The sequence below is a fragment of the Leptodactylus fuscus genome, chromosome 9 (genome assembly GCF_031893055.1).
Source record: "Leptodactylus fuscus isolate aLepFus1 chromosome 9, aLepFus1.hap2, whole genome shotgun sequence".
Taxonomy (NCBI): domain Eukaryota; kingdom Metazoa; phylum Chordata; class Amphibia; order Anura; family Leptodactylidae; genus Leptodactylus; species Leptodactylus fuscus.
In genome coordinates, this window is record NC_134273.1 from 79,355,767 (window position 1) to 79,376,924 (window position 21,158).

The following is a 21,158-nucleotide window of genomic DNA, read 5'->3' on the forward strand; positions in this document are numbered from 1 at the left end:
GCAGAGACCGGGCACAGGTGTGAACCTGCCCTTAGCAGTGTTTTTCACCGTTATACACATCTATATGATATCCATCCACTGTCAAAGGTGCCGCCACACAGCTCAGCGTCATCACCGGACAGCGAGGAATGCCCTCCTGGCAGTATAAGTCTATAAAAGTGTATAGTCAAAGAGGCGTTCCTCACCGGTAAGCAAGGCACTCCTGACAGTGCAGTGATAGCAGTGCCGAAAATAACGGTACCAATATCTCTGCAACCGTAGCTATAGGCAACACTGTATCAGCCCACTGTATATAACAAGGCCATGATGAATAATTGATAATGAATAATTGTAGGTGGTTTCAGTGATTCTGACAACGGGGGTGCCTATATAATGGTAGTGCTGCATGTACAGTCATGGTTAGGTTTGAACCGATATTGAGATTTCAGTATCGATTTTAAAATCCGATTTCAGATCATTTTCCATCCAAACTAAGATCGAACCACAGCAGTCTCCATTGTGGTCCGATCTTAGACTCCGCCTCCTCACATACGAGCCTCCAGCAGAACCAGCGTTGATTGGCCGAATGCTGTACACTGGCCAATCAACGCTGGTCAATTCATTCCTATGACAAAAAAGTAAGCTCCCTCATAACAGCAAGCTGCCAGCTCTCCCGACTAGCAAGGACGAGCCTTCTGCAGAACCAGCGTTGATTTGCCACAGGCTCGTCTTTGCTAGTCAGGAGAGCTGGCAGCTTGTGGTTACGAGGGAGCTTACTTTTTATCAGCGCAACTGCAAGCGCTGTGCAGTTATAGCACACGGACCCCATAGACTATAATGGAGTCCGTGCGCTTTAACTACACAGCGCTCCTCCTAAACACTCTCCTCCTGCTACTCGTGGACTTGGTGACTCTCCTTTAGTCGAATAGTGGTTTCACCTGAAACGAGCATTTTTTCCCATAGACTATAATTGTATTCGATATTCGATCGAGTAGTCGAATATTGAGGCTCTACTCGAAACAAATATTGAATCTCGAATATTTCACTATTCACTCATCTCTACTGACAGCGCCACCTCTTTATTTAGGAGAGGGTAACCATGCACCCCTATTCTCAGGATCACTGTAACCCCCACAAGTCCTATAGAGTAACAAGCCACAGAGGCCCAGTGGTCAATGGGGACCCCCGCCATAGACCCCCACTGATACCTACTGGTGATATTCCGAAAATAAATGGCAGATTTAGGTCTGTCGCCACTCAAAAACCTTTTCTATTTTTTTCTTTTGTATTTTCTTTTTTTGTATCATTTCTGGCATTCAAGGCCTGGGTGTAAAGACTTCTGTTGTATAGAATTCCTCGCAGCGTGCCTTGTTCACAGATGACATTTCCTCATTGTTCCTGTTTGTATAAATGTGTTTTGCAGCTTATAACACACAAGGTCACCTTGAAGCAGCACAAACAGCTAAAAAACCGCTGAAAACCGACTGTAAAATAGTTTAACCTGGTATTACCGCATATCTTGTTACACAATCACACACGGCACCAAGGGGGGAAGCTTTTAACTCCTTTAAAACCAATGGAGAAAAAAAATTCAGGCAGATATATTTGGAAAGAAATCCAGTAAAGATTTTTTTTTATTTCTATATTTTACTTTTTTTTTCTGCAGTAAACTGGGAAATTTGAATTTTCTTATGTGGAAGAATTGTTGCAAATTTTGGTTGCAGAATTTAAAAAAAACACATTTTATATTAACCAGCTGTCCTGAATTTGCAAGGATTGTCCCCAATTTTCAGAAACAGTCACAGAAAATTTAGTTTGTCAAATACCAAAAAAAATTGAGGGGGTCTTAATAAATGTAGCCAGAAAGAGGGGATCGCGGAAGGATTTGGGATGATTCCAGGGGCAGGGATCAAATACAATGATTTTAACAAGGCAAATCTTGGAAAACATATCAAGGACTTTGTAACAATATTTGTTGCAAATAGAATTTTATATATATATATATATATATATATATATATATACATATATATATATATATGCACGTTTTGATCAATGCATGCGATACTTGCTTTACAACCCCTGCAAAGTGGATGGGATTGTAGCGAACCCCATCCACACATTGCAGAAAAATACGTGGAGCGGAAATGCTGCTATTTCCAAAACCGTTGCAGCATGTCAGTTATACCTACGGAAATGCCGGCGGTTTCCCTATAGGTATAATGGAAACAAGAAGTTCGGTGAAAAGCGCTGTGGGGAAAATTGCAATGCACTTCCACCACATTTTTTCGCTGCAGACCACTATGTGGGGCCTTACTTTTTTTTCACTCTACATTTTAGAAATATGAAAGCGTTAGGTGGCTTTTTCCAGTAATTTATGGTTTCCGTAGGTATAATCGACATGATGCGATTTCCTAAACCGGTTTCGGAAATCATGGCGTATCCGCATTGAGGTTTTTACCGGGCTTCGCTAGGATTGCATCTACTGTTCCTTGACTGTAAAATGCCGCAATTTGTCCCACAGCGTATCCACCACAGGCAAATTGTGGCATTTACGTCCCGTGGGTCCCCGGCCTAATAGGGTTTTCTGGGAGTTTGATATTGATGATCTATCTCAAATAAGACAAAGCACCCCCACCGATCAGCTGTTGCAGAGGCTGCAGTGTGCACCGTTTCCTTTTCACAGATATGACATCATGTTTCATGGACTATTTGCAACACAGTCCCGTTTAAATGAATGGGACTGAGCTGCAATACCAAGAATAGCCACTAAGCTACTATGCCTATTTAATAACATGGCCGTGGCGTGTGTCTGAGCATGAAAACCTCTTCCAACAGCTAATTGTCAGATATTGCATCATTAAGTATCCTTATAAGAGGCCATGCATATCTGATTGTGGGGTCTGACAGCCGGCCCCTGCACAGATCAGCTATTCAGAGGTCTGTCTGTCCATACAGTGCACAGAGCTGGAAGCAGTTAGCTTTACGCCCTGTATAGTAGCGGGGTGCCCTATAACTTCAGTGGGAGCTGAGCTGTAGTACCGGTACACGGCCACTATACAAGGTAAGACAAGACTTCTGTCCTGTTATGGACACTTGTCCATAAGATCGGGATAAGTGTCTGATCGATGGGTCCCCCAGTGATCAAGAGTAAGGGGGATAATAATGTGAATGGATGGATGCCAGTGTGCTTGGTGCTCCATACACTTCTATGGGGCTGCTGGGACTGTATTCTCTGGCAACCCCATAGAAGTGAATGGAGTGATGGTCACACAAGCTCACTGGTGCTCCATTTTTAGGGGGACTTTTGGTGGTGATCGGTTCCCCGGTAATTGGATAGGGCATACGCATCCAGGACAGGACAACCCCTTTAATAAATCCCACCTCCATGCCTATGATCATATAATCTGAGCTTCTTGCAATATTGGACTGAACCCCCATAGGATGCTCATTGTTGAAGTTATATACAGACTTATATACAGACTAGCGCTGACGCATTTCGTTGCTGCAGAGTTTTTCTTTTTAATCAAAGGGTAATAATAAGGAACCGACACATTAATACCAATGACATGCTGGAACTTGTAGTGCCATAACCAGCAGCGGGCTCATTACCAGCAGAAGACGTTCCACTAGCCACAGGCGTAACACAAGTTCTTGGTTTGATTCTGTAAACGAAGGGCAAAATGACAGAACTAACCTGCTGCTCTCGCAGACTGTCAGGCGCTGATGGCATTTTAATGATATGTAAAGCAGATGTATCTCATACGGGCGCCATAAATACAATTGAGATACGGAGAGATATTATTATGTTAATAAATAGTATTTGAGATTTTATTACTTCTCCCAATCTTGCAGCAGCTTCCAGCGACAATTTATCCCCATAAATACTGAGATCATGATTTGGATTGACAAGTAATTATTTGCAGACTAAATATTTCCTGAGCTCCTCGTGCTGGTGACTACGGGACGCGCTGCTTTATGACAGCGACACTTAACTCCTTCACCGACAACGACCACAGCCGTTATATTACTCGGAATTTGTCTATGCACCAAGACAAAGCGGACAGGAATAACAAATATACTGGGAAATTTCACAATTTCCCCACGAGTTCGGAAGTTCTGCTAATTCTAGATGGGTCCAAAATAGACCCTGTGTCAAATCAGTGGCCGCTCATTGGAGAGTCAACATTGGGAATATTATGGTGGAAAACATCAGATTTTCTTAGGCCGGAACCCCACTTTGTGTAAATGGCGCAATTTGGCACCGGCGGAAACATTGTGGCAAAAGCATTCCCTATGTATATGGAGGATCAGGAATCACAGGCTTTCTCTATGTATATTTGAAGGGGGCCTTCTCCAAACTGCCATCAAGAGACCTCTCCCCCTCCCCCACAGGTGTTCTATGGGATTCAGGGCTGGACTCATTGCTGCCACTTTACAAGTCTCCAGGGCTTTCTCTCACCACCATTTTCTAGTGCTGTCCTGAAGTGTGTTTTGGGTCCTTGTCCTGCTGGAAGAGCCCTGACCTCTGAGGGAGACCCAGCTTTCTCACACTGGGCCCTACATGATGCTGCACAATGTGTTGGTCGTCTTCAGACTTCATAATGCCATGCACACGGTCAAGCAGTCCAGTGCCAGAGGCAGCAAAGCAACCCCAAAACATCAGGGAACCTCCGCCATGTCTGACTGTAGGGGGCGTCTTCTTCTCTTTGAAGGCCTCTGTTTTTCCTGTAAACTCTATGTTGATGCCTTTTCCTACTTTTGTCTCCTCTGACCAGAGAACATTCTTCCAGAACGGTTTTGGCTTTCTCAGGTAAGTTTTGGCAAACTCCAGCCTGGCTTCTGTCTCTGGGTAAGAAGTGGGGTCTTCCTGGGTCTCCTACCATACAGTCCCTTCTCATTCAGACGCTGACGCTGGATAGTACGGGGTGACACTGTTGTACCCTCGGACTGCAGGGCAGCTTGAACTTGTTTGGATGTTAGTCGAGGTTCTTTATCCACCATCCGCACAATCTTGTGGTGAAATCTCTCGTCAATCTTTCTTTTGCGTCCACATCTAGGGAGGTTAGCCACAGTGCCATGGGCTTTAAACTTCTTGATGACACTGCGCACGGTAGACACAGGAACATTCAGATCTTTGGAGATGGACTTGTAGCCTTGAGATTGCTCATGCTTCCTCACAATTTTGCTTCTCAAGTTCTCAGACAGTTCTTTGGTCTTCTTTCTTTTCTCCATGCTCAATGTGGTCACACAAGGACACAGGACAGAGGTGGAGTCAACTTTAATCCATTTCAACTGGCTGCAAGTGTGATTTAGTTATTGCCACCACCTGTTAGGTGCCTCAGGTAAGTAACAGGTGCTGTTAATTACACAAATTAGAGAAGCCTTACATGATTTTTCAATCAGTGCCAATACTTTTGTCCACCCCCTTTTTTATGTTTGGTGTGGAATTATATCCAATTTGGCTTTTTGACAATTCTTTTTGTGGTTTTCCATTAAAGACAAATTAAATGAAGATAATAGCAAAGAATTTGTGATTGCAGTCATTATCTGGAAGAAATTGAGTATTATCTGACAGAATTGCAGGGGTGCCAATACTTTTGGCCAACACTGTATATGGGAGAAGCAGGACTCATAGGCTTAATCTATGTATATGGGGGATCAGGACTCACAGGCTTTCTCTATGTATATGGGAGATCAGGACTCACAGGCTTTCTCTATGTATATGGGGGATCAGGACTCACAGGCTTTCTCTATGTATATGGGGGGGATCAGGTCTCACAGGCTTTCTCTATGTATATGGGGGACCAGGTCTCACAGGCTTTCTCTATGTATATGGGGGACCAGGTCTCACAGGCTTTCTCTATGTATATGGGAGATCAGGACTCACAGGCTTTCTCTATGTATATGGGGGGATCAGGACTCACAGGCTTTCTCTATGTATATGGGAGATCAGGACTCACAGGCTTTATCTATGTATATGGGAGATCAGGACTCACAGGCTTTATCTATGTATATGGGGGGGATCAGGACTCACAGGCTTTCTCTATGTATATGGGAGATCAGGACTCACAGGCTTTATCTATGTATATGGGAGATCAGGACTCACAGGCTTTCTCTATGTATATGGGAGATCAGGTCTCACAGGCTTTCTCTATGTATATGGGAGATCAGGACTCACAGGCTTTCTCTATGTATATGGGAGATCAGGACTCACAGGCTTTCTCTATGTATATGGGGGATCAGGACTCACAGGCTTTCTCTATGTATATGGGGGATCAGGACTCACAGGCTTTCTCTATGTATATGGGGGATCAGGACTCACAGGCTTTCTCTATGTATATGGGCAGGGGACGAGGACTCATTGCTTTTCCTGGCAGTGAATAAACAGCTTTTTACATGAAATCACTAAACTCCATCATAGCAGACTATATATCCTACAGCTCAGCATCCTCTGCTTTATCTTCTGCCGCCCTCAGATAGGATCCTGACAAATCCCCTTTAATTCCAGCGGCAGAAGAGCTGTACTATAAAAAGTCTTTTCTGCCAAACAGGAGGGAATCGTTTTCTTTTTAGGACAGTGAAAGGGAAAGGCATGATAAAAATCTGAATCGAAGGTCAAAAGATGCAAGAAAAACATAAAGACCGGTCTGGGGAGACAGGATTTTACTGTATCTCATTATATCCATCCCTCTGCTTCGACGTCTTCATCCGCACCGAGTAGGATAAATTAATTTGTTTACCCAGAAAGGCAGAATAAATAGCAGAAGAAAACACATTTCTAAATTACCACATGTAACCCCATGAATATTGATATTAGTAAACATTAAAACTGCGCTGCGCGTCATGGGACCAATGAAACTTACCTCATCATCTTTCACAGCTCAAAAAAATCAATGTTAAGTAGCCTGCCCTGCGCGATTCGGTTACAAATCATATATTATTAACGCAGGTCTTTTGTAAAAAGTTCCTGTTGACAAGGTTACTTTGTAAGTTAGAATGTTTGCTCTCATTACGGCTCGATTACATAACAGCTGCGGGTATTTACATGATAGACTTGATAGATGGAGAATTTGACAGTGCATCTGTCACTTTAGCCTCGGAGTCCGGGGGTTAGGTGAGCGTTTTTGTGTTTTATGGTGGTCCATTAGCAATTTTGTTAAAATCATTAGCCGGCCTGTTCTGGAATTTGCAGATTTAATGTCCAACGTTGCGGCGGATCGGAACAGAGAGCGGAATTTTAATGGCATGGAGGTAACGGAACACTGCGGGCAAATCTGATACAAGGTGTTATGTCGGAAGATGGACGGACCGCTGAAGATTTGCTTTGGGTTCGGATGGACCCACTCCAAAGATTTCTCAAAATAGGTTCCTCATACCAATACCCGGATTTGTTCAGATCCCATTGTATAATAGGTGGAGGCCCAAAATAACAAGGTGAGGACAGGGCACTCTGCAAAATGTGAATCCCATCCGCGCATTGCAGAAAAGTATGCGCAGCCAAAATGCTGCGATTTCCAAAACAGTTGTGGTTTTGGAAATCACAGCATGTCAAATATACCTACAGAAATGTCAGCGGTATTGCTACAGGTATAATGGAAGCAGAAAGTTTGCAGAGGAAAACTCTTTGACTTTCCTGTGAAATGCGCCGCAGGAAAAAAACGCTGCTGTGTTTTTCCCATGGCACTTTTTCGCTGTGGCTCGCTACATGAGTCCTTAGCCTAAGGGTCAGTGCACACACAGTTTTTTGGTGCTGAATCCGCCTCAAAATCAGCCTCTAAAAAAAGCCTTCCAATAGAGTTCTATCCTATCTAAGGGCATATCGCTCGCAGAAAAAGGAAATGACCGACTCCCATTGATTTTCAATCCGCATCAAAATTCTGACCAAAACCCCCCGTCTGAAGTCGGCCTTATACTCACCTTCTCTCTCATCTCCTGGTCATCCTTGCAGTGTCCCTCTGGATCTTCTTCCGGCCTGAATGACATCTTGCACCCTGGAGTCTCCACAGTGAAAACGTCACAATAGCGCTTACATACCCCGAAAGTTTTGAAAAATTGGGGTCTGAACTGGTTCTTTTATTGGACAGTCTGAGAGACTGAAACATGAGACAGGGATTTTATGACATATATATATGTGTGATTGTGGGGGTTCAGCACCCGGGACTTCCATAGATAACCCAGGTGAAGAGACCACATTGTGCAGGTGATCTCTGCGGCCTCTTCATTGAATACACTTGTATGTCATAGGGGTCGTACTTTGTATTACAGCGCAGCCCCATTCATTTCATAGGACTGAGCTGCTGTTGTACCATGTGACCAATGAACATGATGTCATTGGCAAGGTGAAGAAGCCACAGCTTTCTTCAAACAGCTGATCTGTGTGGGTCCTGGGAGTTAGTTCACAGAACTCTTTTTTGGCTCCTCAGTCCCTAATTCTGAATAGTAAAGTACATCAGAAAGAAGAACGGATATGGATGACCTATCCTCAGAGTAGTGGGAGTCCGACACCTTGCGGACACCTCCATACCGTGTGTGTGTGTGTAGTGATCATACTGCCTTTTTGCTGCTCAGCCCCAAATCACTTCACTAGTGAAGAGAACTGTCTGGCATTCACAACAGCTGATCGGTGGAGGTGCCAGGTTTCAGTTCTCCACTTATTTGATTGAAGACCTATACAAAGGATAGGTAGTTAATATGAACTTCAAGAACTTTAGTATTGGGGGCCCTATCAGATTTGATACCTGGACCCTGCACCGATCAGCTTATTTGGCTGCTGTAAGCCACATGCAAGGTATACAGCTGGAAGCAGCTCTGCTACTATTTAGGCCCATGGGATTTTTGGGAGACACTCACACACAGGGGGATGGGTATTAATCCACTTCTTTATCAACATCTGCCAAGTCCAAGATCCTGGACGGGCACGCTCTTCTTTCGCAATATGAATCAATGCAGAAGACCGGTATTTTATACTGGCAATAGCCATTGGCGGAATTTACTTTCCATGTATAGTTACCTTTGTGGGCTGCAACCAGTCCTCCGATATGACAGGGGGCAGCACAGCATGGACCACAGTATGTGAGCCTTGTCTAGTACCTGACCCCTAACATTTCTCCATGGCTGGTGCAATGACCAAAGTCAGCTGCTGTATCTACAAAATGTAAGTTTCTGTATACTGGAACTTTTCGTTCAAAAAGTAAACTTGTAGGTGAAACTTGCGAATATTCAGGAAATGGGTCTGGTGCGGGTCACCCACTGCTAGTTGTGAGTTGTATGTCTCTACTATACCTATAAACAAGAGGTTTCCAATATAATGGTAACATACAGGTGTGACACAGAGTAACATGTGCTAGGCATTACTGCAATTAAAAACCGCATGCAGCTCTGCAGTAAGAAAAAAGTGCCATGTGAACCCGTCCCTAAGTATCTGAAGGTAACTAATAAATCCATAGTCTTCTGACCAATATTATGTTATGGTATTGATGCCTGTAAGGGTTTGTTCACACATTGCAATTGTGTTATTTATTTATTTTTGTGGCAATTTTTCAAAATCAAAGCAGAGAAATTTTGTTGTGATTTAAGAAAAATCTGCAACATGACTGCAAAGGGGACGTATATGTGTGTGTGTGTGTATATATATATATATATCCTCCATACGTTATCTTACTTCATTATTTGTGCGGACAATGCGCGGAAAACACATGGACCTCATTATAGTCTATGCGGTCCGTGTGTTTTCATTGCTCACTGCTTTTTAATGCGTTTTTTTTTTTTTTTTTTTTTGTAATGTAGATTGTGAGCCCCACATAGAGCTCACAATGTACATTTTTTTCCCTGTCAGTATGTCTTTGGAATATGGGATGGAAATCCATGCAAACACAGGGAGAACATACAAACAAGGGTTTTTTGCCCTTGGTAGGATTTGAACACCAGGACTCCAGCGCTGCAAGGCTGTAGTGCTAACCACTGAGCCACCGTGTGCATTCAGGGGGCTTCCAAGTGGACTCCCCAAACGGAATAGCATAATTCCCTGGAAAATGTGTAAAATAAATAAATAATATCACCTTTCTTGGGTTCGGACATGACATCCTTCAGCTATCCAGAATATTTCTTGGGCTGTTGACTCCTGGGTCACCGCTGAACCTTGTGGTTGGTCGTGGAGGAGGGTGACATCATCACATCATGATCACGTCGTCATCTCCCACCTACTCGGTGAATGCAAATCGCACGCCTCAGCAATGACCCAGAGGCCAAATAAGATGACAGATGGATTCAGATTCTGGAGGAGGCCACGGTGGAGCTCAGGGAAGTGAGTATTTTTTTCCGTTGCTCTCTAGAACAGGCAACAAAATAGCCAACTGGCTGCCATTTTGCTGTATTTGTGTGAGGTGATCCCCAAAAATTTGGGGTTCAATAGAAGTATGTCTGCCACTTCTGCTACAGTGAAGTAGCCCATGGTCATCTGCATGAGGCCTTGGGGAAAGTTCACACGGGGTTTTTGGTCAGGATTTTGAGGCTGTATCCTGACAAAAAAGACGTCTCCCATTGAAACCAATGGGAGCCGGTCAGTTTTTTTTTTTTCTGGAAGACGTTTGTTCCGGCTCACGAATAAAAGAAGCGACATGCTCATTCTTCAGGTAGATTCGCCTCACGTTTCGGCCTGAATACACTCCCTCCTCCGGACTAGGCCCATTCATTAGGCCTAATCCGGAGCGGATTGCACGACTGGATGCCACCGGCATTCAGTCGCGGCTACCCATATTTTGGTCGGGAACCTGAGCCGTTCTCTGCCCGTGTGAACTTACCCTTAGTGTGTAACTTTACTTCCCCCCCCCCACCTCCAATCAGAGACCCCCATGAATCGTTGGTGACAATCTCCAAAAATCTCAAGTTCAGCCAAACCTGAGAATTTTGCAGAACTCGTAATGAAACTCCTCTCTCTTTGGGATGTGCGTCCTTTATTCCTTCACCCCCTGTATTCGGATGACCTGACACATGATGAATATTTCCCACAAGGCCTCCTATAAATAGTCATTCTCTTCACCCGGGGAATAATCTGTCTTTGTTCCGCTCTCAGGTAAATCGCACAATTTCTCGCGTTTTGCTCTATAGTCTTTACGAAAATAAAGTCTCTCCTAGAGTTCAGTGTGTTGGCGGCGGCCTCGGTCTGCGGCGCCGTTCACATAATTAAGCGCGTCTTCATGAGGTCCTGCTTTATATTCCTTGAAAAAATAAAAATACCAGGCCATCGCCGAGCCGAAAATTGATGACAGTGACATTATCAGGAGTTCCTGCTAGATGTATTGATTGATGGGCCGAGCGCTAATATGTTTTAAATAGCCGCAAAATCTAATTTCACGGCTCAGTCCTTTGTAATCACGAGAGAAAAATACCTGAGCAGATGCTTAAAGGGGCTGCAGTACCACCTGTGGACAGGGGCGGCGCTGTTTTTGGAAGAAACAATCATGGTTTTTCCAATATTATATCACTCTGTTAAGACTGAAGGCCGTCTCATGGAACTAAATGGGTTTTCACACTGGTTTATAAGGGGGTGACCGTTGGGTGTGATCCCGAGTCACCGCGTCACCTTGTGCACCATGTAAATGGGATGGTGGTGCAGACACCTGGCCCCTGCTTCAAGAGGATGCTGATCACGCATGGGCACCACCACTCCATTCACATGGGGCAATCATGGGGTCCTTGTGGTGAGACCTACAGCAACTTGACACTAGGGTTGAGTGATCAGGATTGGGAAAGATCGGATCGCGATCAGCGTTCGAGCAAATTTCACGATCGGGATCGGTTGGAAAATGATTGAAAATCAGATTTTGAAATCTCAAGATCGGCTCAACTCTACTGTATATATAATATACTATTAGGGTTGAGCAATCGGGAAAGATCGGATACCGATCGGTGATTGAGCAAATCTCGGGATCGGCTGGAAAATGATCGGAAATCGGATTTTAAAATCGATCCTGAAATCTCAAGATCAGCTCAACCCTACTAGACACCTTTACTCAATCCTGTACATAGGGCATAAGTGTTATTAGGGGGGGGGAGCCCCTTTAAGGGTATATATACCTTACATACTCAAGCAATTCAACAGGAACATTTGTTCAATCCGAACCAAATGTTACAAGTAAAAGTTGGTTTCTTCGGGCCCCAGAGTGTTGGAGGGCTGGGAGTCTGGGTAAAAAAAGAAGATAAACCATTGACTTACCTCTCCTGTGCTCCTTCCCAGTATCCTCTGGTATTCTAGTCTTCTTCTTGAGATGTTCACCATCTTATTCAACCACTAGGTCAATGGTAAGGCTTGTGATTGGACCTTAGTATTGACATGGAGGGGGGCAACGACTTACTCTCACTTTGGCACTATAGTCTACCTGATGTGCCCCCCATGACCACTGACAACCATGACCACTGAGGCTCAATAACAGGCAAAAAACACAGTGATGGAACCCAAATAAAATGGTGGACGGCTCAGGAAGAAGACCTCGTGAGGATGGCGTGAACGAACCCATGAAAGATGTGAAAGGCCTTCTTATTATTTGTATATTCCTTAACCGTCCCCAAAAACAGACAAAAAAAATGGTGGTCTGTTGGTTTACTGTGAGGTAAACCCCCAAAAAGTTGGATTTGATGGAACCCCAATTTTTTGGAAACTCTACAAACGTATCCATTACACACTGGGTCGCCCATTATTAATAAACCTTTAATAACAAAAAAATCTAACACAATAATTGAAGATGATGAATTCACCGATAGAGATGTAGCAAAGTTTAACTTGACGATATATACTTGTGCATGTCCACACTGTAATACCCAGAGGAGCTCGCTCAGAAGTCATAGGGACCCCCATTTTTGTGACCCCCATTCATTTAAAGGGTCGCTAAAAACAAAACAAAGAGATGAGACCGAAGTCGGGACAAATGAATAATTTTATTGCAAGGGCAAAACAATGAAAAACATAATATCTGATGAAAATCACAACCTATATGTAACCCATAATCTAAAAAACATCCCATTATTACAGTCGTATGGAAATGACCTGTTAAGATTCTCGTAAAAAAACAAGTTATATTGTATCTTGAGAGCCGAACAATCCGTATTCCATCATCTTCTAGGGATTGTAGTCATTCACCTGCCCCATAGGGGGCAGCATTAAAAACATGTCCTTAATTTTGCGTAGCGGATAGAAATAGTGCCCCCTGGTGTAATGTCCCTGACCTGCCTCCTGACAATTAGGGAAAGGCCACTGTTATCAATGTATGGCGGCAAAAACACATTTTTCTAGGTCAAAATTATATTGGTTCTTAAACTATCACTTTGTCGTATGTAGCAGAGCCGAATTTGTCACTTTGAGGCTGCATTGTGTATGACAAATAATGCAACAGGTTTACCTTGTCAGGGCTGTATGGTGACATGGGGCACTTCTTACCATTGAAGGGGGCGCCACTGGCCCTGATGGTCTTAGCACTCGGAGCTTGCAAACCAAACCATACTTGAGGCTACTCTGGGTCTTGCTACAGTCCATAGTTTATTGACAATTTGGCAATGTGATTTGGGCACAGTATGACATGAATCCAAACTTGAGGGCCATATAATAAGTATATCAGACACCACTTGTGGAGCACCTCCATTAACTGTTGGACCATACCACTTCAGCAAGTCTGAAGAACCTCTGCACTAATGTTCATGGGGTTCAAAGGGACTGAAATTTGTATCAAAGGACATTTGAGCTGAAAGGCATTGGGACATGGTGTAGTAAAGACAATTGGGCCACCTTTAGCAGGTGGTGGGTTCTCAGAAAAAGGAACTCTTCTGAAGATATGTCAACTGCTTTGGCCTTCTCAATACTTCATATTGTGCTAGGTAGGTGGCATGTGGAAGACCATACTAGTTACATGACCCAGAAGATGAAGTTTTAATCTGTCCCCTGGACTTTCTGTAGTCAAATTTGACCAACTCCACCCTTATGGTCTTGAGTCAAGTGGGAGACCACAAGAGTCATCAACTGAGAGGGGTTGAGTCAAAAATGCTTTACAGAAAACATCTACCATGTCCTTAGTCCGCTATGGGAACAATGACAAAGATAAGAGGGTGCCCATGCCCAAAGAGGTTCCATTCTGGCTCATGCCACCATCTTCCATAGACAATAAGGTCTAGAACATGTTTGCCACCTACTTGGCCTTCCATGTACATGGCCAAGTGATGGTCAGACTTGACCCCACTGTTGCTCAGTGTTTGGGTTCCTTGGCCCACCAGGCCAGTACGATACAAGCGCCCACCAACTTTCAATGGTATCGTCATGGGACATGCCATGTAATGTAAACAACAGATCCCAGGGGCAAGCAGCTTGCTAACAAGTCACCTCCAAACGGGGTTGTCTTCTGCCGGACCTTTAGGACCCGGAGATTGAGGATCCTGTGGTACTGTGACGTGCCAGTTCTTGCTACCAGGATATAATAGGAACACAAACTGTTGCAATTTTTGAGATGCCATACAAATAAAATCCGATGCAATTACCATATGTGAGAGAGAAATACTGAACTCCTCGCTACAATTCCCGAAGGCGTCTCAGGTAAGAGATTTAGATTCTTCAGGCTTCATTGTCTTAATATCAGATTTTCCACAAAATGGCTGTTTCTCTGTGTGAAGTATATAAAACCGCTATAGACGGTAATACAGCGCACAAAATACAAATACAGTAATAAATAATAATGAAGTCGATTTTCTCATCTCGCTTTATTTTTGGTGGATTTACCGTAAGAATGTCGCCAAATAATCTTAAAATCTAGCTACGTCTACTCATGAAAATAGCGAAATTCTCATCTAACTAAATAACATTTTATCTTCATTCTAAACAGGTTTCTTAAGGGCAACCATCAAGTACATGCACCGCACCGCAACGCCGTCTGATTGATAGAAAGGGATATGAAGGAATCGGTTTAATTGGATAGAAAGAAAAAGTCATCATCTTAAGACAACACAAAGGAAAGGTAAAGAGGTCATGGAAAAATAATTTAGAATATTTCCTATCCTACTTGCCTCCAAACAGTCCGACTTAAGTGCACTTGCCACTTATACCCAGAAGGGGACGCTATGTTTTTTTCAGCTGAACCAAAATTAAAACTGGGACAATGCCCAAAAGGGAAACCGACCTAACAGTGGCTATTCCCAGGTGGTTTGGTTGAGTTACAGAAGGTGGTGGTGTAAATGCCTTGAGGACCTCGCTCTTGAGGACCTGTCCTGTCCTGAAATACACAGAATATCCATTGATATAGATAGGCACTGTGTACTCTTTTGGGAAGTATGTGAGAGAGAGTAGGGATCAAAATGTGATCAACGTGATCTTTGGAGCAATAAGGGTGTCGTCATTGCTCCAAAGGTTAGCAGCACCATCATTCCTCCAAAGATACATTTACACCTTGACAAAGTAATATCTTGGCAATGTAGTCACTGATTCACAAGGGGAAAACACTGTCGATTCAGATGATCTGCGGGGATGGTTGGATATGATGGGTTCTAGTGACACACTCCCTTTAAATAGTCAACTGAGGGCCATTTGTCTGTATTCTTGGGTTTGAGGTCAATGTGGAGATGTGAACATTGCAGGATCTTTCAGATTTTGATAGTAGAACATTATCCTTAGAGTCCTTTACAATATTGGAATGGTGACGGACTCCTAAGGACTGATAATTAAACTCCTTAAGTCAAGAGGGTCATTATTCTTCAAGATGGTAAGAAGAAGTGAGACCACTGCCTGCGTTATTGTCAGCCCAGTCAAGAAGCCTGAAAGACCTTGTATGTTCATCCCCAAGAATAAAAGTGGAACCAAGTCAGACATATAGCCTTTTACACGACCATGACATCAAGTAAGAGGATCTGGCCATACATGGTATTGTAAGGGGGATTTCAATCAAAAATGATCTTCTTTGACGTACTGGGTAGAAGATTGATGGAATCCATCATCACACCCAAAACATCTTAGTGAACCTATTTTTGTTGAATGTAGTGTCAGAGATATTTGTGATGACATTCCATCACAAAATGGAATCAATTTAGGAAATTGGTGAAGGTCATCAGAAGATCACTTTTTGGGTGGATTTCCCTTAATAATCCTTATCAGACTGTACGAACAGATGTTGAGAACATTATGGATTTACCACCATGGGCCAACAGTCATAGAAAATTGCAGCATGATAGGGGTTCAGCCGACAACACGACCTTTTCACCCGTCCAAATGCAGCGAGCGCACTTTCGGGCGTCCCATCGATATCCATTGTCCATTCATGTGATATTTTACAAAGACGGAAACGGTTAAAACCATGAACTATTCCATTTTCAGCATTATCTTCCCGCTTCAAAAATTCAATGAAGCGTTCTTGCATCTCAATAATCTGAAGAGAGAAATGAAATCCAGAGATGGAGTCCACATAGTTCGTATAATTAATAAAAATTCTCCCGCCGCTGTCAGCAGAAAATTCTATCGATCAAGTTTTTGTTTTTGTTTTTTTTTTATATTTTTTTTTTCTTTAAAGCTCCTGTGGATACTCATTTGAGCAGAAAAATAGGGTGAAAATGTTACTATTCGTTCACAATTCCTAAAAAGATAAGTCCCGAAGTCCAAAAGGGAGGTTGAGTGCACATATTGTCAGGGAGGTGCAACGATTCTTTGCTCTTTCGCCGCGTTTTCTGTTTGCTACCGGGTTACCTGCAAAAAAATTAAAAAATTATAATAATGAAATAGAAATAGTATAATAATTAGTATACAGAGTAACTGCTAGGGGCAACACGGTGGCTCAGTGGTTAGGACTGCAGCCTTGCAGCGCTGGAGTCCTGGGTTCAAGTAATTGCTCCACTGTCCCAACTACAACTCCATAGTCCCGGAGAGGGAAGAAGTCTTATAATTATAAAAAGACGTGTCACGCTCTTTTGTCCTTTACTCATTCTCCATGCCACAGTTCCATCCTTGTTCCTTGGCACCGGTCTTCGCCCTCACGTGGCACCTGCTACCAGTCAATGGCGTAAACAGCTACACAATCGCTGCAGAGGTTCTGGTTTTGCAGCAATGGAGTGGCCGACTGTGACATGAGATTGGACGCACTAGTCATGCAGGTGGGAAAGTAGAGTGAAGACCGGTGCCAAAGACTAAGAAGCTGCCACTGGAACAGCAGGAGTGTATTCATGTAAATCCGGATCATGTGCGGGTGCCCTAAAGAAGAGCAAGGGACTCCAAGACCAGGGAGCGTTGTGGAGTAGGGGAGCTAGTGGCTGCCGTGCAGGCGCTCATCCCCAAGGGTTCACTTGTTTTACAGGAGGAGACCAATGCAAATATAGAGATGACTCCTGGCAGATTTTGCCCTTGGACAGATTTGAATCTAGAACGCCAGTGTGCAACGCAACACTGCTAACCACTGAGCCACCTGGCTCACTGTGCACGAGTCATACATTCATGTTCTGGCTGCAAAAGCAGTGGACGTATTCTGGCACTGTTTATGGGAGCACTGGCTTGGCAGACTTGAGCCATTATATCACATAGATGTTGATTCATCTGAATGGCCACCATGTATTAGTTTTTTCACTGGCATAAGTGGCCATTGCACCCAGCAAACTTAGCTTTTTGCCAGGTGTTACGAGCCACGGTAGCTGATAAAGAGCCTTTAAGGTTGAAGCCCCAAGTTGCGGAAATGCAGCTTTTTTTGTTGCAGATTATGGTTCAGGTCATCAATGTTGTGGGGATCTAACACCTAGCATCCCCATCGACCTGTACAACACAGTGTACAGAGCCGGGAGCAAACAGCTTCATCCACTGTATAGTGGCCATGCCAGCAGGCTGCAGCTCCCATTCACTTGGATGGCTTTGGCTCTGTACACCGTGTAGTATCAGCACTATTATAGCAGATCAGTTGGGGCGCCAGGTGTCAGAGCTGTGTATTCTCTTTCCTATATGTCATCTAGTCAATTCAATGCAGTCGCCACCTTACAACGGAAATAACTTTTTACAATCCGCAACTTATTTTTTTTTAGCTATACACTTATTTTACAGCCGTGCCTATAAAAGATCCCGCAGCCTGCCATAATACACGTCGCCCGGAAGACTCCCAATCTTTCACCCTCTGCACCGATGGTAAACCTTGTATAATAAGTAGTATTTTCCTGCCCGCTTATTATGCATTAAACCTCTTCCCTGTGCTCGTGTAGCTGCACCCGCGTCCCTTCTCATAACTATGAGGCGTGCAAGTAGAAAATAAGGAAGAGACAGCAGAGTTTAGGCAGATTTTTCTTGTCCTATCAAATATAATGTATTTTCTTCATGCAAGGCAAATGTCTAAGTAGAAATGTGCGCATCCGGAATGAGAGAGGGTTCGGAAAAATTCATATGACGTCAAATAAGTCGCATTGCATTGCAAAACGGATTCTTCTTTGGAGGAAAAATGTGACTATTGGTAACGCATTACAGATTATTGAAGTGCTGCCGGGCACCGCCACTGACTTACTGACAGCTCTTTGAGTTGTCAGGCCCCCATACTGTACAAGCCGCCATACTACCCTATAAGTCATGTCCCTGCCTGTATCTCTTCTATATGACTTCATAATCCATCGCTCACCTTGGTAGTTTTGATTTTGTTTCCGCTGCTGCAGGACCAGCCTGAGAGATCCGGCAAAACTTTACAATCCTCCCACTCCATGCACGGCTGCATGTGACACCACCACTTCTGGACGACAATGGACGCTGCGGAATAAAGAAACACTGGGTCACCGGATGGCAAACCAAGAGCTGGAATGAGCCCTATCTGGTAGGAGAGCACAACGTCTGCAGCTCAGGTCTAAAATTCTGTGCCGGACTTGAAAGTATAACTGTATAGGGAAGGTGTTATTTTGATAAATTATATATTTTTAGCTGTTCACAACAACCACTAGGGGGAGCTAACAATTATACGTCTAGTATTGAAATCCTTGCAACTTTATGTGCAGTGAACTCTCCTATGTGGCTTATGTTTTAGGTAGGTGTAGAAAAATTCTGCAAAGTAAGGACTCCTACACATGACCGAGTGTGCAGGTCGAGTGCGTGACAATTTGTGTCCGTTCCATTCTCCATTAGTTACAATGGGGGGTTCCATTCTGTTCTGATCTGTGTTCCTGGAGCAGGAGCTGCTCTATAAATTTTGGAAAGCAGCATCGGAAGCTCAAGCTGCACAATCGGTTGTGTGCATGAAGTCTAAGAATGCTTTCAGAAATTGAAGGGTTAATGGTTTATTTTTGTCAACTAACAAAATGAATTGAATGTAGAAAAGAGAAATGTGAAACCCATTAATATTTGGTGTGACCAACTGGGGGAAGGGGGCAATATCACACAGGGAGCCTTCCATAGTGGCTGCTTTATTGCACACATACAGTACAATGTCCCCATAGAGCCCCACACAGGTATATTTTCCCCTAAGCAACCCCACATGGTGTAACGCCTCCAATTCTCTGAGCCCACACAGTATTTGGCCCAGAGATTGAATGGTCAATACAATTCTCCATAGTCACCACTGGGGTTGAGCCGATCTATTTTAAATTCCGATTTCCGATCATTTTCCAGCCGATCCCGATCGTGAAATTTGCTCGATTGCCGATTGGGATCCAATCTTTCCCAATCGCCCAACCCTAATTGTATATTACATATAGAGTAGGGTTGAGCCAATCTTGAGATTTCAAAATCCGATTTTCGATCTTTTTTCAGTCGATCGTGAAATTTGCTTGATCACCTATCGGGATCCGATCTTTCCCGATCGCTCAAACCCAGTCACCACTCTTACCCTGACACATACGTCACATCAACATCGGTAACAAACAGAAGGAGAATGGGGGGAGGCACAGATAAAAAGACAAGTGGCGGCTGCTGTAAAGATTTACCATTAGCTGCACCCACCAAGGAGCGATTCTCTATAAGTGTTGATCTCATGGCATGTATCCAAAGTCTTAAGTGTGCCTCTGCATCATGTCCACCTTGGTCGGGAATATCGAGAGAGTACACGAAAGCCGTACATGCAAGTAAGTCATTTACCGTGTCCATGTTTATAGAAAAATACACAAGAACTAAACCATCTGTATATAGAAAGGCAACAAAACAAGACTGCAATTACCAAGTTACTTAAATAGGCGCAATGGCTCTACCTATAGGGAATGTATTCAGGCATTGCTTACGATCAGCGGAAAATTACACCGCACATCATGTTGTTCCACAAAATAATTACTAGTTAAAGGAACGCTCTGATGTCGAAATTGATGGCTTGCCACCAGCAAAGATGGCATACTGTAATCGTAATAATCTTCTAAATACAGGCGAAGTGCGGCGTCACCGGGAGACTGCTCTTTTGTGGGCAGGCAATTCATGTTTTTACGCTTTTATATAATGTGTGTTTGTATTGTGTCACCTTTACGGACTTCTGGCTCATTATTAGATCCTGTTATTGCACATTCGCAGCGGAAATGTAATAATGTCATAGAATAGCCAAACACAAGTCATGGGGTCTATGGAAAAAGAAATCACAGGGCAGTGATAGATTTACTTCCACATCAGTTGTAGCTGCATACGGAAATTATATGGAGGTATATATAGTTATATAAACACACTACGTGTGAGTATACAAAACCACAGATCTATGTATAAAAGATGGGGTTCTTAAGCTTGTGTGTCCCTTGACCTCCGTTCGTGGCCGCATTGAAGGAAGAGGCAGCTTTATATGTAAGGTTATCCCAAAAAAATGACCTCTCAGGATATATTTTTTTTCTGGTTTGGGTGTCTCAGATCCAGAATTTGTTTCAGGACAAACAAGTTTAATACAGGCCACACCCTAAATTGCCTTAAAACAATGCATTACACGGTCAGGACTCCTAGGAACCTATCTGTAAAACATAGTGTATGACACTGTCAGGACTCCTAGGGACCTATCTATAAAACATAGTGTATAATACTGTCAGGGCTCCTAGGAACCTATCTATAAAACATAGTGTATAATACTGTCAGGGTTCCTAGGAACCTATCTATAGTACATAGTGTATGACACTGTCAGGGCTCCTAGGGACCTCTCTATAAAACATAGTGTAGAACACTGTCAGGGCTCCTAGGAACCTATCTATAAAACATAGTGTAGAACACTGTCAGGGCTCCTAGGAACCTATCTATAAAACAT

The 21,158-nt window shown here is 43.5% G+C and overlaps 1 protein-coding gene across 2 annotated transcripts in view; it reads right to left on the reverse strand.

Moving 5' to 3' along the window:
- Positions 1 to 15,754: 15,754 nt before the first annotated feature.
- Positions 15,755 to 21,158, reverse strand: part of TAFA4 (TAFA chemokine like family member 4) — a 101,951-nt gene continuing 96,547 nt past the window's right edge. Inside the window, exons 5-7 of one of the 2 annotated variants that reach the window (XM_075287543.1) lie at positions 18,688 to 18,712; positions 18,588 to 18,628; positions 15,755 to 16,690 (exon numbers count right to left, since the gene is read on the reverse strand). In XM_075287543.1, the coding sequence (XP_075143644.1) occupies positions 16,581 to 16,690; positions 18,588 to 18,628; positions 18,688 to 18,712 (176 nt within the window). In that variant the 3' untranslated portion in view covers positions 15,755 to 16,580. Of the gene's footprint in view, positions 16,691 to 18,587; positions 18,713 to 21,158 lie in introns of both variants that reach the window. The other variant, XM_075287544.1, reaches the window with a different exon arrangement.